The 16,623-nt window shown below is 36.4% G+C and overlaps 2 protein-coding genes across 3 annotated transcripts; both read right to left on the bottom strand.

The window, feature by feature from the left end:
* Positions 1–165: 165 nt before the first annotated feature.
* LOC116162801 (centrosome-associated zinc finger protein CP190) lies at positions 166–13,363 on the bottom strand. The gene is made up of 4 exons (XM_031476517.1): positions 13,288–13,363; positions 12,553–13,030; positions 6,835–9,281; positions 166–1,228 (listed from the first exon to the last, which is right to left on the bottom strand). Exons 2-4 carry the CDS (start codon positions 13,019–13,021, stop codon positions 554–556), a joined length of 3,591 nt encoding a protein of 1,196 aa, XP_031332377.1. The 5' UTR covers positions 13,022–13,030; positions 13,288–13,363; the 3' UTR covers positions 166–553.
* Positions 13,364–15,145: 1,782 nt separating this feature from the next.
* LOC116163625 (INO80 complex subunit B) lies at positions 15,146–16,205 on the bottom strand. 2 transcript variants are annotated; one of them, XM_031477653.1, is made up of 4 exons: positions 16,064–16,205; positions 15,890–16,014; positions 15,596–15,838; positions 15,146–15,550 (listed from the first exon to the last, which is right to left on the bottom strand). In XM_031477653.1, exons 1-4 carry the CDS (start codon positions 16,065–16,067, stop codon positions 15,149–15,151), a joined length of 774 nt encoding a protein of 257 aa, XP_031333513.1. In that variant the 5' UTR covers positions 16,068–16,205; the 3' UTR covers positions 15,146–15,148. The 2 variants fall into 2 exon arrangements, with proteins under 2 accessions (XP_031333513.1, XP_031333512.1); XM_031477652.1 differs by having other exon boundaries at positions 15,596–16,014.
* Positions 16,206–16,623: the final 418 nt, after the last annotated feature.

The following is a 16,623-nucleotide window of genomic DNA, read 5'->3' as shown; positions in this document are numbered from 1 at the left end:
AGTGAAATGAAAATGGGTCAAATACAATGACTCACAAAAAGATCTAGTGTCTACTTCTACCTTCAGCACTAATTGTTTCCCGTTTAGCTTTATTAAACTAACACGACGCCGGTTTAGTTTTATTGAGAATGAGTCCAGAAAATTTACTTAAAAACTGATCAAGAGTAAATCGTACACTTCTTTATTAGTCTAGACCATATAACATTGCCTTTCCTACTCAATGTATAATAAAAAAAAGAATTGATAAAATAGAAACAAAATAAACATTTTTATGTACAATGAACAGTGTGCCTTATTGTTTCTAGTAAACATTCAGATATAACTTGCAATGTTGTATAGTGTGTACCAAATTCAACAAAAAAAAATTTGTTGTGGTTCACATAAGTTACAGAGGCTCCATAATAATTTGTTGGCAAATATATGGGTAAACATTAAAACAATGTTGTACTCACTGAGTCACTGCACCTTTCAATAAAGTTGTAATAATCGACGTCCATAATTTAGAGTGCCATTCAAATCAACTAATTTCTGTACAATGAACATGCAATGAAACCTAATTTTTTCTCTCATCTTCATCATCATCCCAATCATCAATTAATTTATTCACATTCGTCGACTTTGTATCCGATTGTTGGGAATCTGTATCCTCCCAATCTTCCAAAATTATTTTTGCCGACTTATCCAGCATTATCTTTGAAAAGGTTTTCCTCTTAGTTTCTGATATAGTTTCCGAGGGAGCATCCAATGACGCTGTGTTTTCGTCATCGCCATTCGGTTTGTCCTGCGAATTCTCCCTTGGACTTTCTGCTTCGCTTGATTGAGACATGTCCGGTGTATCCATATGAGGATCGGTCTCGTGGACAACTTGCGACGGCGCCTCTTCAGGTTGCTCATCATCATGAGTTGGTTTCTCTTGACTATCTACTTGCTCTTCTGAAGTTGCTTCATCGTGTACTTTATCGATTGGGAGATCAGTTTCTGTTGTGTTATTGATCGGGGCAGTTTCTTCAGTTGCCTGTTCACCACTCTCAATACAAACTTCATCAGGCAACTGTTTTTGAGCCATTTCCCCAATAGCGGTATCTTCCTCTTGAACTGAATGAGTAGAATCTTGATTTTCTTGAATGTCCTCTCCCTCAGGATTTGCTGTATTTTCATCGTCGACAGGTGCAGGTGGTAGTGGTTCTTCGGCACTATTTTCACAGCTTCTATGCTCTATAGTGTTGTCCTTGAAACATAACATTATTGATTACAAACTCCAAATATTTTATAATAAGTTAAAAAGTAATCGTAAACGATTTACATAAAGCGCATTTCCACTTGCATTCATTTCCTATTTGTAAGATGCAACTTTTTTGGTAAAAAAGGAAGGTTATACACTGCCTTTTTTTGAGGCCCGAACAAAAAATTGTCTCAGATCGACCCGGAAAAAAAATTTTCTTATCGAATGTGGCCTGTAGAATCCATAATTTCAAACAGTTCCAAGATTGGGCGACTATTTCAAAAGTTATAGCCCTTTGAATTTTCTTTCGAAATTGGTTTCAAGTCTATAACTTTTGATTGAGAAGTCTGATCGGAAAAGTACGAATTGTTTTGGATTCTACGCACCAAAATTAATAAGAAAAAGTGTTTTCCTGAAAAATTTTGGTGTAGTCGATTTTTGGTAAAAAAGGAAGGTTATACACTGCCTTTTTTTGAGGCCCGCAAAAAAAATTGTCTCAGATCGACCCGGAAAAAAAAATTTCTTATAGAATGTGGCCTGTAGAATCCATAATTTCAAACAGTTCCAAGATTGGGCTACTAGTTCAAAAGTTACAGCCCTTTGAATTTTCTTTCGAAATTGGGTTCTAGTCCATAACTTTTGATTGAGAAGTCTGATCGAAAAAGTACGAATTGTTTTGGATTCTACGCACCAAAATTAATAAGAAAAAATGTTTTCCCGAGAAATTTTGGTGCAGTCGATTTTTGGTAAAAAAGGAAGGTTATACACTGCCTTTTTTTGAGGCGCGAAAAAAAATTGTCTCAGATCGACCCGGAAAAAAATTTTCTTATAGAATGTGGCCTGTAGAATCCATAATTTCAAACAGTTCCAAGATTGGGCCACTAGTTCAAAAGTTACAGCCCTTTGAATTTTTTGTCGAAATTGGTTTTTTGCCCATAACTTTTGATTGAGACGTCTAATCGAAAAAGTACGAACCGTTTTAGATTCTACGCACCTAAATTAATAAGAAAAAGTGCTTTCCCTAGAAATTTTGGTGCAGTCGATTCTTGGAAAAAAAGGAAGGTTATACTGCCTTTTTTTGAGGCCCAAAAAAGTAAAAATCCGGCCACAAATATGAAAGATAGCGTTGCACATGTGCAATCCATTTTTGATGTGCTACTTCAATTTCAATTTATAAGAAGAGTTTCATTTCAATGCTTTTCTAAATAAGAAAGTTGGCACTGCGCATGCGCAAAACCAAAATTGAAATTGGCGTTAAATTTGCTTTTATTCCAAATGGCTATGTATCAAATTTCATTTAAATCCCTCCATAAATAAGAAAGTCGGCACTGCGCATGCGCAAAACCAAAATTTGAAATTGGCGTTAAATTTGCTTTTATTCCAAGTTCCCAATTTTGAATCGATTCGACTCAACTTTTGGCATGGCGGGCGACAAAGCGGACGCGTTTTGCAAGCGTTGCAAAAGTAAAGTTTTTGAGGGTGTTAAATGTGTAAACTGCAAAAGTGAATTTCACGACCGTTGCACTGAAAAACAGTGTAATGGAATTCGTACAAATAATGGTAAAGAATTTATGTGTTGTGATAACCTCGATAACAACATTGACCACAAGTTAAATACTGAAGATAACCTATCCAGTGACACTGCCCACCTCATGGATGAAGACGTTTCAAACCTGACTCCCATACAGGTAGAGAATAAATACTTAAAAGTAATAATTAAACAAAAAGACGATCTAATTAAAATATAAACGAGCAAATCTTCGCACTAATTCAAAAAATCGGGAGTGGTGGGTCGCGCGATTTTGTTAAAGACAATAAGCCATCTACCAAAGGAGAATCTAAAATTACCAAAAAAGTAGATAATGTAATCACTAAACCCGTTCAAAAAATTACCAACCTTGGATTAAGTTTAAGACTGATACGCCCGCGTCCAATTCGAAAAATAATCCTGTTCCGACATCTATTGATAGAAGTACAAATCGCGGAAATAATATACCTGTAGCTAACGTTAATGAAATTTTGTCCACGAATTAAATCTATAATGTTCCGGAAGACAAAAGTAAGATGGAAACATTGACTACTGTAGTCAAAAAAACACCCAAAACAGTGCGAACTCTGTGGCGTTGAGACTCTCTGAATTTGGCAATAATTTGTGTATATAGGTCTCCTGCAGGCGATCATAATTGTTTTATTCAAACGATCAATAGACTGTTATTGTCAATAAATTTGAAGAAGAAATGGATGATAGTTGGAGATTTCAATGTTAAGTTTGGAACGACTGAAACTGAAACGACTCATTTAACTGATCTGCTATCGTCATTTGATTTTGATCAAATGATATTCGACAGCAAGGAAGCAGAATTGTATCGATAACATCTTTGTTAATTTCAAGGTAAACCTTGAACATGTTTCTGTAATAGATCGTTTTTTAAAAGATTCTAGTAGTCCCAGCGAGGTTAGGTTTAATACATTTTTTAATATAATTCTACAAGAATTTGATAATTGTTTACCAGTTAAGTGTAAACATTTTAATAAAAATCAAAAATCAATTTCCTGGTTTAACCAGCATTTAAGTAGGATGAGGGATAAACTCTCACTGATAAATGATGTTTATAAAGCATACAATACCAGTCCCCTACGTACACTTAGGAATAATTTTAGACAAACATATCGTACTGAACTAAGGAAAGCGAAAATGTGTGCAAACAAATCATTTATCAACAATGCCAAAAATTCTAGTAAGGCCATGTGGTCGATTATCGATTCTTCTAGAAACACTAATCGTCAGGAAAGTCTATCGAACCTAACACCTGAAGAGTTTAATACATATTTTAAAGAAATTCCAGCGAAAATCACCAACAGAATTAATTCTACTTCTTCTGCAACATTAAGCACGAGCTCATTTAGTCGGATTAATAATCCGGCTCCCCACTTAAATTTTGTTTGCACGAAGTAAGCATCATTGAGGTAAGAGACGCCATTACGTCTTTACCTAATAGTAAATGACATATATGATCTTTCTGCAAAAATTGTAAAATGTCTAAGAGATTTAATTGTATTACCACTAACAGTGTTAATTAATGAGTGTTTTAGGGAAGGGACGTTTCCAAAGGCATTGAAACGGTCTATAATTTTACCTTTGTTTAAAAAGGGCGACAAAGAGGATGTTTCAAATTATAGGCCGATATCAATATTCCCATTTTTTCTTTTCAAAAATTTTTGAAAAGATCTTAAAAAATCGCATACTGAATTATTTTGAGGTCAATAATATTTTTAATAATGCACAATACGGTTTTAGATCAAAAAAGTCAACGACGGACGCCCTTGTAGATCTATCTAGTACAATCTTAATTACATTTAATGAAAATAATTATACAACAGCAACTTTTCTAGATTTAAGCAAAGCTTTTGATTGTGTAAATCATCAGATCTTGTTAAATAAGTTCAAAGCATATAATTTTGATGCAATTTCCATTAAACTCATGCAATCATATCTCGAAGAACGTTCTCAAACTGTTAGATATAACGGTTTATTCTCAAAAGAAATATGTGTACAGTCTGGTGTTCCACAAGGTTCCATTTTAGGGCCTGTGCTTTTCTTAATTTATATAAATGACTTGCCTTCTACATTGAATGGTCATTTCATATTATATGCCGATGACACTACAATACTAAGCTCTGGTTCTAGTCTAGAAATAACAAATATAAGAAGTATAGATCTTCAAGGGCAGTCCAAGTCTTGGTTCCACTTGAACAAGTTGCCTCTAAATGAAGACAAAACAGAAGTTTTAACTTTTACGATGAGAAGGGACACTGATGTAATTAACCAAACGCCGGTGAAATTTCTAGGCGTCTATCTGGACTCCACACTTTCATGGACACGCCATATTGACGAGCTCTCCTCAAAACTGAACAGAACTGTGTTCTTACTCCGTAATTTAACAAACCATGTTTTTCCGGAAGTTACGTGCACTGCGTACTTCGGATTATTCCATGCCATAATGAATTATGGTATTTTAATATGGGGTCACTGCTCCTCTGTATCTAGAATCTTTAAAATACAAAGAAGAGTGGTTAGAATATTGGCTAATCTAGACTATCAATCTGATTGCAGGCAAGGCAAGTCTTCACAGATTTGGAAATATTAACCTTACCCTCACTTTACATATATACCTGTATGATTTATATGAAAAGTAATTGCCAAAAATTTAAATGCCACTCGGACTTTCACAATTACGATACGCGAAATATGCATTATTACGTACCTACTTATTTACGTCTTAAAAAAAGTCAGTACGGCCCTAATTTTTTAGCCATAAAATTTTTTAATATGTTGCCCACCGCTCTCAAACATTGCAATGAAATGGAGTTTAAATCTAAAATTAAATCATATCTAATAAAAAAGGCTTTCTATTCACTAGAAGAATTTTTGACGAATAAATGTTGTGATATAATGTAATAGTTTGTATAATTATTATGTTTGTTTGTAATTTATTATATTCGTTTGTCTCTTACATTGCATACTTAAAATGACTTGTGTAAACACCATGTGTAAAACATCAATAAATATTATTATTATTATTATTATTATTATTATTATTATATGGCTAAAGCTATGCCCATATTGAATTTCATGCAATTCAGTTCATAACTAACGGAGATGTAAAAGCGATCGAACATTTCTAAACAAAGTTATTGTTCACACGGACAGATAGAGGGACAGACAGACAAAGGAACAGACGGACAGACCAACAGGCAGACGACAGACAGCAATGCAAAATTATAAACGATCTCTAGGTTCATTAATAAACGGCAAATGTGTAAAATTATGGAACATGTAAAAAAGGGTTTTTTGTTTTTTTACAATTAGCCCAGTAAATGACCGTTTTGCCGTGTAATTATTCGCGCCTCGACGGATTTGCTTCAAAATTTGGATTTTGGTTCCTCTTACCCTCTACTTCAAAGGTGAACTTGAGCCCAGGGTTGCTTTTACTTGGGGGGTGAATGCCACCCCTCCTCGCGGGGGGGGGGGGGATACGTTCAAAAAAAGGAAATTGCGAAAAACCGTCTGAAAACGTAGTTTTTTTGTTGAAAAATGAACATTTTCACTCGCAAATAACTCGAAAACTATTGACTTAGTGAAAAAACTCTATAGAACAAAAGTTGCTTAGAATTACTCAATTTATCAATTTTGAACGTATCTTCCCCCCCCCCCCCCCCCCGAGAAGGGGTGGCATTCACCACCCAAGTAAAAGCAACCCTGGGCTTTAACTTTGAAGTGGAGGGTAAGTAGAACCTAAATCCAGATTTTCATGCGATTCGGTGGAGACGCGGAAAATTACACAGTATCGCCGTATTCCACGTTCATTTACTGGCCTAAATAACTTTTTTTGTAAGCGGTACAGAAAAAATTCCTTCCTTAGTGCAAGACTCGACACCATAACGAACCAAATAGCGAAAAAAGTAGAACAATAGCTCTTAAGATAAAAAACTAGTAGCGTCTCAAAACGAGCGGACGGACGGACGAAGTGGCCACAATAGCGCATTTGTTTTTATTTTTGTGGAAATGCGCTAAAAATGGGACGTGAAATTTATAACAATAAAATACATACCACAGTCTCTTCAACTGCCTCAATAGAAGCCAAGGGTAGGTCATTAGGTTCCGAAGGAGGGACATCAATTGTTTCATCAACTACTTCATTCTCATTTTGATTTACTTGAGGTTGGTCAGTCTCACTGTTCTCAACATTCTCAATAGTTGATGCGTGTTCTAAAACATTGTCATCTTCTACTTCTTTCTCTTTATCGGCCAACGCAGCCATGTCCGAACACAACTCTTGTTCCAACTCTGTGTCATCCATAACCTCCTTGTCTGCAGCTGCCATGTCAGTAGTTAACTCTTGGTCCAAAACAGCATTATCTATAACGTCCGTATTTTTTTCCACCGTTACCATATCTGCAGATAACTCTTGTTCCAAAGCCCTATTATCGGCGACCTCCTTCTCTTTATCATTCAAAATGACCATATCTTGAGGTAATTCTTGTTCTACCTGCACCCCAGGATGTTGATTGATCTCTCGTTGAATCATCTCAATCGATTCAATTTGTGAACTGTTCACAAATGAAGCGGTGGACGAAACGACTGCGTTCGTATTTCTTAACTCTATTATGCCCGCCTGGGAGGTTAGCATTATGTTCCCTTGGGAGGTTATGAATTGGTTCTCTTGTCCTTCGATGGGATGCGAGTATAAGACGACAATGTTCGAATTTTCATTGGACATTATTTCATTATTGCCGTCGCCGTAATCGTGATCGGTCAACACCATAACTAATTCATCGGTCGAAGTTATGTCCGTGTTATGCAGCATCGATTGAGTGATTACATTCTGTTCGGATGTAATCACCTGCTGATGGGTTGTAAAACGTGCGTCCTGCAGATCGGGCAGAATAAATTCGGATTCTCCCTGAGAGATTGATTGTTGATTATTTGCTTGCAAAATGTATTGATCGTTTTCGTCAAGTACCACGACGTCAACTAATCCTAGGCTTGTGGCGATACCCGACGCGACATTGTTGAGCGAGTCTGCTTCGGAGCTGCGTTCAATTGCTAAAGGTTCAACACCTGCCGCCTGCGTTTCCATTGAGGATAATTTGACATTCGATAATATTTTTACTTTCTCTTTTTTGTCAGATCTGATTTCTGGGACAATGTATTCGGCTTGATCGTCGTCATCTTCCGAATCTTCCATTTCGTCGATGCTCACTATACCATCTCGGCGTGCTTCGTCGCGATGTTGGGTCTTAATATGCGTGAACAATGTAGAACCGGAGTGGAACTTTTTCGTGCAATACTGACAATCGAAGCTATTCCTGCCCAGCTTGCCATTGTGACCGGTGATTAACGAATGAGCTGTGAGAGCTGGTTGATTGATGAACGCCACCTTGCACTCCAGACACTGCAGTTCGTACTTGCCGTGGTTCATTTTGTGTTTAAGCAGCAATGATTCGGAGAGTGCAATGTACGGGCACGAATTACATTTTGGGAACTTATATTGGGGTGGTGGTTTCACGCCGTGTCTAGTGTATTGGTGATAAATTAGTAGGTTGCTTTTGTTGGTTTTATAGCCACAATATTTGCACATCCTCGAGTCAAATTTTTCATGATGCAAATCAGCCATGTGCTTCCGAAACAGATAATACAAAACAAAATCAACCGGTTCCTCGGGAGTACTGCACAGACTACACCTCCAAGGCCCTTCATCGCCTTTATCGTCATTAACTTTAGCTCCAATCACGGGAGAAAGAATTTTTTTCTTCAGTATGGGCTTCATGACTTGCTCCAATGCAACAGGTGTCGGCACATTGTCCCTTTTGGACAGTATCTTCAATCTTATGTTTTTATTTTTCTTCACCAAGTTTGGATACTTTTTTAACACTTCGGATATAATTTTTGTGTGGTCGACATCGGATGTCAATTTTCCCGTTGGAGTAATACTAATTTTGGGGCCCTTCTGATTTTCCTTTTCGCTGGTGTTAAAACGGACTTTCTTGGAAGGGGTTTGGTCTTGTGTGGATTTCCTTTTTAACGAATTTCTCGCACCTAATTCGTCACCACCATCATAGTAGTCGTCTGTTAGACCTGAACGTATTCTTTGTTCCTTAACATAGTCCTTCATATCATCTGTGTCGAGTGATGTGTCATCATAACAAGGCGACAGTCGATTTGAATCATTCGAATCAAATGATGTGCTAGGTTTCGGCTCGTCACTCTTCGTCATTAGCGGTTTACTAGTGTAGGAAATGTCATCGAATGATCCTCCAAAAACGTTTAAAGTTGCAATATCATCATCTGGCCATTCAAATCGTGTTGGTTTTGGTGCATTGTCAAAATAAGCAAGCGAGTCGGAGGCTGACTGCTTTTTTGTTTCCTGATAGAAATTTGAAGATAATCCATGCTGTAAACTTGATGGGGCACTTTTTCTTTTCCACACCGGTATTTTACGACCAGGAAGCGGTGCAGGTAGGTCAGGATCCATTGTTTTTGCAGAAATTTTTTTACCTTTAAAAGAAAACTTGTATTTGAAATTGTCTTCTCAACATAAATATGCAAAAGCCATACATTCCTTAATCTAGCTATCTTCTGACTTGACCTGTTTAATTGTGATTTGCATCTTTTTTTTTTTGTTTGGGAGCTAGTCCAGGCAATAAAGAACATATGAGGAACTTAGCTTGCAAAATTAATGGTAGTTTTAACTTCCCACCAAAAATTCCCTCCGCAACCCTCCCAAATCTTGAGAATAAGAAAAAAATATGTTAAGAAAATAGAAATCGTTTTTTTTTGTGGTTTCACGAATAAAATACCTACAAATTTGAAATGTAATATAGTATGCAACCAAAAACGTCCTAAAACTTGTTTACGTACTACGCACATAGGGGGCGCTGGCGTGCGTTGAAGTATGCTCATTGGCGATTCAGGCGCACTTCGCTTAACAACCCACGGCGTTCGTGTTCGCTCTCCCTCCATCCGATTTACCCTTAGACAAGGAAAGAATATGGACGCATAATTCACTAGCGGTAGTGTTACCAGCTGCCACATATTGACATTGGCCAGTGTCGTAGCATCCGTAAATGCGAATAGTGGCAGAAGCACCTATTATAGCTAATAAATCACGTTGAAGTTGAACATACGAATGAAATTCGTGCGTTGCGCTATTTATTAATCAGACACGGGTATAAACGAAACTTCCTCTCATCTTTTTTCGAAAATGCCTTCAAAACTAACTGTCCCTCCAGCTAAAGACTGTGATAAAATAAGAATCTTCTTTGCTTTCTGTTTGATTTTTCACGTAAAGCCGTTTCCGTACCAATTTTCTCTTTGAAAAACGCGGAGTGCTAATGACTACGTCTATGGAGTTTATTGAATAATTCCGTCCTTGAAAACGTTTGTTATCAAAATTTGAATGCATGGGATTGGTCCTGTTGTAAGAAATTAAGTCAAGTCGCTCATTAAGCTATGAATTTTAACATATTAAAAGAAGAATATTCAAAGAAAAAACTTTATGAGGAAAAATAGGAAAATACGTGGTAACGGCATTAGGCACATTTTCAATATTTACGTTTGAAATGAAATTCCCGGTTCCTCCTTCTCACTCCGGCTTTTGCATCCACAATATGCACATTTCACCATGATTTTAAGTTGTTGTTTGTGTATTTCCTCTCAATTTAAGCGCAAAAACTCGTAAAAAACGATGTTACTTTAATGACATATGTGCCACATATAAAATGGCGGACTTGTTTAAAAAGGTAACACGATTCATACACGGGCTGTACGGCATACGCGGTATCCATACTCTTTCCTAATCTAAGGATTTACCTTTCGTTTTAACCCCCTCCCTCCTTTAATCGCTCTTATTTTTCAGCATCTGGAAGTCAACCCTCAACCTCCAACTTTTCCCCACCTATTTTCAGACAAGTTCAGAATTAAGATTTTAAAAATATAGACTTTTATTACTAAACATAAATTAAATTATTTAAAAAAAAGTTTAAATTACTCTTTACCGTTTAACCGCAACTGATGGCCCAGGTTTATCTATGTCACTGCTGAAAATTAGGTTCATTCGCGAAAAAGATTTAATTTGTTTCAAAGTCCCGTTTTTAAAGTAGATTGATTGATCCATCGTTGAAGGAAGACCAAAAAGGAAGCTTAGAAACGACTAATCTGACAAATCTTCCGTGTTTTCGGACTCTAGAAAAGCTGGACCATGGCCAAAAATCACAGATGTAAAGTAAAAATAGTATATTTGTAGCCAGTAGCCAGTGTTTTCTTCAAGACCAAAGGGCGAGTAGATCTGTTTTGAAACTTTGCCTATGTCAGGCTTCATGAAGTAAATATTGGCGGATTGAGCAAGAACTAATAAATCTATATTTTCGCCGACAATAATCACCGATGGATAAATTGATGCCATTTCAATTTTCTGTATTAAGGATGAGACAGTCTGCGTTATCGTCCTGACGTGCATGCGGCACCAAGGCGCGAACGCCCTACTCTTTTTGTCTTTTTGTCGCAAATTTTGTCTAGTTTCCGAATTTCCAGATAGTTTATCTCTGAAATACACAAAATAACGTTATTTTTCAAAAAACGTTATTTTTTCTTTTTTTCAAAATTTGGGGGGGTTGCGGGGGGAATTTTTCGTGGGAAGTTGAAAATTCGGATTCATAGACACAGAAAACAAGCCTATGTCCAGAACTACCATGAATTTTGCATCCTAAAATTATATATTGTCTGAACTACTAAGCTACTTCCCCAAAAAACGGGTTTTTAAAAATTGTCTTCTTGAAGAATAGATACAAGAATGAAGAGTTTCAAAACCCACGTAACACAACTGTAAATGATCAGACCCATACCCAGAACTTAACAAAGGTGGCAACTTTCAAGGTCGTGTACTAAGAAAAGAATTACGATACGAATTTATTAGGAACTATAAAATTGGAGAAACGCTATCATTAGACATTCTACCTTTATCTTTTTATTTTATAACAATTACAAATTAAGATTTAACTATTAAGAATAAAGAAGTTGCATAAACCCATAAACAATCATCGTGACGGGTCGCAGGTTTGACATTTATTTATTTATTATCCGTCTCTTGTTTTGGGACCTCAACAGGCTCGCGCCTAATTATAGACTGACCCGCATAATGCTTTTTAGAGGTGCTTGCGGTTACATCCTGTATATTTAAAAGGGCGCAGCCAATCATGATCTAGCACAATTGCAAAATTATCGACCAATAAGGGCCCTATTGGCCTCAGAAACGAAATCGATACAAAATGGCAAACATTAGAAAATTCAAATCTCCCGCACCAATTCAATTTTACCTTCAGAACTTCAGACTCAACAATTCGAAAATAAAAATGAAGATTCAGAAGATTCCATGATGTGGATGATCTTAAAATTTGATACCTTTGGAGACCCTTAAAAACCCCGAAAGATTCTCCAAGGTTTTGAAAGACTTGAACAGCATAATAAAATATGCTTATAAACTCATGGAGGATTTTCGAAGCTCTTAGAAACTGTTAGCGACCACAGATCGTTAAAGGCTCTTCAAAATATGGATATTAACTTCTCCTAAAGATTATTAATGCATTTTTGTATCATTACAACAGATTACAAATGGTAGGGACCAACAAATTAAATTGAATAATACCCAGGTATCACAATCTCATAAATTTATGCAAGTCTTTGTGACTCCTGTTAAGTCCAGAGTCTTAGTAAACTCAGTCTACAATAATAACAAGAATGAAAGTTTCTTAAGTGCTAATTTAATTCTTACCTTGGAGATTCCACGTGTGAGGTATTTGCATATTCTTCTTATGCGTGGGCTTAGGCAGCGGTGAAATCGGAACTTTCTGTGCATCTAACAACTTCGTGAGTACGGTAATGTTCATCAAATGGGCAGTTTTGTACAGCTTATCAAACATAGACATATGAAACTCTAACATTCCCGTATACATAAAATTAACGATTGGTAAAACAACGTCCGCCTGTAAATCGGCGGGCATTACTAAAACGTCGTCCACAATTTCACAATTCTGCTCGAGCGCACGAAAGTATTCCGTACACGCGTTCATGACGAGACGATGCACTTTTAATTGTACATTTCCCTCGAACTGTAAGGTGAGATCACAGTAGTCGGTTTTGTTAAAAAACATCTGAAGCCTTTGAAGAAAAAAGATACCCCAGTTGTCGACTCTCACTTGTTTACTACCTTCGCCCATTTTTGTGTGTTGATGTGAGCCCATAAGTTAAACCTGCCGGAAAAAGCAAGACAAAATGAGATTTTATAAGTTTATTCAACATTTAAAGAATGTTTACAAGGCATAAAAAATCATAACAAAACAAAACAAAAACCAAGCATCTTCGTAATGGTGGATTGCAAACGAGCATCTATCGTTAATGCTAAATAAACAAAATAGCATCAAACTTTTGAGTTTGTTTCATATTTTCAGGTAACTTTACATCAATTGTTAGTACATATTTACTAGTTTTTTAATTCAAAATTGCTTACCTTTTCTTAAAACGAAAATTTGAGCTCCATCTCTTTTACCGTGCCAACATATTGAACAAATATTACCACCTTATATGCATAGGTGGCGCAATTTATCGCGGGTTATTTGAATTAGTGTACTGTGTAATCGTAGTTTCTAATCATGTTTGTGATAATTCTATAATTGGACAAGCGGAAATTAGCCAGCCTGTGCATTTTATCATAACGGGCAATTCTTTGTACGTCTACAGTAAATTACAATTTAGTTTGCGCACGATCTACATTTCAAAGGTGGAGTTGTGCCACAGCCAAGACAATGCACTTGACGAAATTGTCAGGCAGCCAATATAAGCAATAGAAATAGGCGTGTTCTCTCCTTTATTACACGTACTTAACGATAGGTGGTTTGCATCTTTTTATTAAATTTACAGTTGCCTTTAATTTGTAAGAAAACTGTGAAAGAATATATTTCCTGTGAGTATCTTCCGAAACAGTCTCTTATGAAATATCGTATCAAACAGATATATGTACTAATGACTGTTCTGCATGAGAACTTACAAACTTGTTACAAACTATTCAAATTAATTTTTTTAAACTGGAATTTCAAAAATTCTGTTACGGACAGACAGTAGTGACAGACGAATAATTTATTTTTTATTTCTTAAAAATGTAATGCGCAGCCAACGCCCATAAAGCTCTTTTTAAAATTTTGAATGAAACTATGGTCACTCAATTAGCATTGTTTCTAATTTCCTTTGATAGCACAATTGTGTCTGGGCATAACAACAATTGGGAGTGGAAACAACTGGGCGCTGGGCGCCGGGACCACAGGAGGTGAGGGCAACTATAATATGAGACACTAGCTATAATTGGTCAAACTCAGATACGTATACGTAGGAAGAATCTTATTGGTGGGCCCACAAGAACTTTTAGGAAACAATTCTTTCACAAACATTTTATTTTTGTATCCAAAAGAGCATGTGTTTAGGATCTACGAATAGTTTAAATCTAATTATTATCTGGATTTTGTGCGGAGAATGAACTTTCGTTCACGCGCTCATAGGCCTCTGTTTTGAGTACTTATTTGTACTATCTCTTTGATTATAGAGTCGTCCGCCCCCCAGCGTCACTCAAAAAGCCACCTATCACGCATGAGGATAATATTCCCTAAACGTGCGCACATGCGCTATTGTTAAATCAAAACCTTTTGTGTTGTGCGATTGTTATATGGGAGAAAAATATAAACATTCACTCAATTTTCAGCGTCTCTTAAATATAGTAACGTCGCAACAGCGCAATTAAAAAAAAGCCCGCGAAAATATAGACCTAAACATAAAATGTTTAGGATTTTATTTCGCTTTATCATTTGTTCCCTATATTAGTCAGGTCCCCAAGATAGAGCAAGGTAGTCACTTGATTTTTTTCAAATTGAAACAAGTGTAGGTAGTTCAAAAATTATGCATGGGAAGCAAACGGTCAAATGAATTGCATGTATAGAAAGAGAAAGTACTTTTGGACCTAAATCATCTATTTACCAATCTTTATGGCAAATGCCGAATGTACTTATTAATTGTCTGGGAAATTCTAAATATTATGTTGTACAATATGTTATATTTTTATCACCCGCAGGGAGGTATTGCATTGGGGTAAAAAATGCCCCCCCCTCAATTTTTTTACGGAAATACACATTTTGAAGCAGCAAGTATCCGAATCAAACAAAATCTCGATTATGTCAGTCTGTCTGTGCTCTCATTTTCAGCTAAAGGGATAAACCAATTAGAACCAAATTTGCTACACGTTTTTCGACATAAGAGAAAAGCTTTTAGCAGAATGCGCAGGTGGTATTTGAGCTAACCACAAAAAATTTTTTAATACGCTTTGCTCAAGGCTTCATTAACACTTTATTTCTAGCCAAATTTTGTTTATAACAACTAAAACTGCACAGAGGTACATTGGTAAATTTACAAGAATATTTTTTTAAATTTCCACAACCCATTGCACAATACACTTTTGATGGATACACTATCCTTTTCGGTTGTAGAGGGAACTCATAATCTTGCGGAAATGTAATGGTTGAACTATCAATATTTTGTATGTACAAAATTTTAGGTATTGTCGATTTCGACAGTTTAGGCTTTGTTATCTTCGTCTTGGACTCTTGCTTCTTCAGTAAACGTTCCATAGTTTTCTTCTTATCCTTTTCCCGCTTTTCATCAGCCAGCTGTTTGCGTTTCTGAGATTTAATAGCCGCCTTTTGTATCGCTTCTGCCGTCATCACTTTTTCCTAATAAGTTCCAATGAGAATCAGTGTAGAGGTAGACAAACTTACCTTGTATCCGGTCGGAAGCGACATCAAAGTGGGTGTTGAAATGCTCGGACTGCCATCCGTGCCCCTATCGTACATGGCACGTTGACGAGCGGTCATGAGTGACGGATCTTTAGGTTTAATTTTCTTCAATTCGTCATCTACATCTTCGAGTTTTCCCGATTCGATTGCCGTTAGCCATCGCTCTTCGTCGCTAGAAGTCGCGCTATCTCGTTTCTTTCGTTTCTTATTGGTCGAAGTGGGCGTCTGTATTTTTATTTTATTTTTAGAGGATGACGAAGATGAACTTAAGCTTACATCCTCGGCAATTATCAGGTCTTCGGTTGAGTCGTCTTCAGGAGGCTGAAACTTGGGACTCCTTTGCCTGTGCTTTTTAGACTTTTTCGGAGGAGTAGATTGTGAATCGGATTCATTTTTAGAATCTGTAATTTTACGTTTTAGGCGAATATACTACATTTGGAAAGGACCTACCCATAAATTATTTAATAATTACTGTTTCCAATAACATTGCAAATGTTAGGTTATAAATAGGTTATGTTTATTAGAGTAGCATCCCATGGATGATGGAAGCATTCAATTTTTTATTTCTCTCTTTGTCTAACTAATTGGTTAAAGCTATTCCTTGTTTCTGAGAGTTAATATCCCTACTCACTTCTATTCTTAATTTTCATGGAATTCGCGGTAAAAGCCGCTTTACAGGCAATTTTCGTGCAATGCAAGAGCAATGCAAGTTAGAGATACGTTACTGCGCATGTTCATACGCAATTCAGGTGCAAGAAAAATAAATAGAGAAAGTTCTATTTCACTTGCAAGTTTGGCGCAAGTTCTAGTAACTTTTCTAGTAATTTTGTCAATACCACAATTTATTTGGTTTCGCCTGTGTTATTTTGTGTGTTTTTTTTAATAGCAAGCGCCACCACATAACAAGCTGTAGCCAGCTTAATTTCCTTTTGTTTGCTCATACCTAATGGTCAATTTTATTAAGTTTCAAGAATAACCTTCTGTGTAAACAAACTGAAAAGTTTCAATTT

The sequence above is a fragment of the Photinus pyralis genome, unplaced genomic scaffold (assembly GCF_008802855.1).
Source record: "Photinus pyralis isolate 1611_PpyrPB1 unplaced genomic scaffold, Ppyr1.3 Ppyr1.4_LG2, whole genome shotgun sequence".
Classification (NCBI taxonomy): Eukaryota; Metazoa; Arthropoda; class Insecta; order Coleoptera; family Lampyridae; genus Photinus; species Photinus pyralis.
Note: the sequence above shows the minus strand (reverse complement) of the source record. Positions and strands in the feature narration are given on the sequence as shown.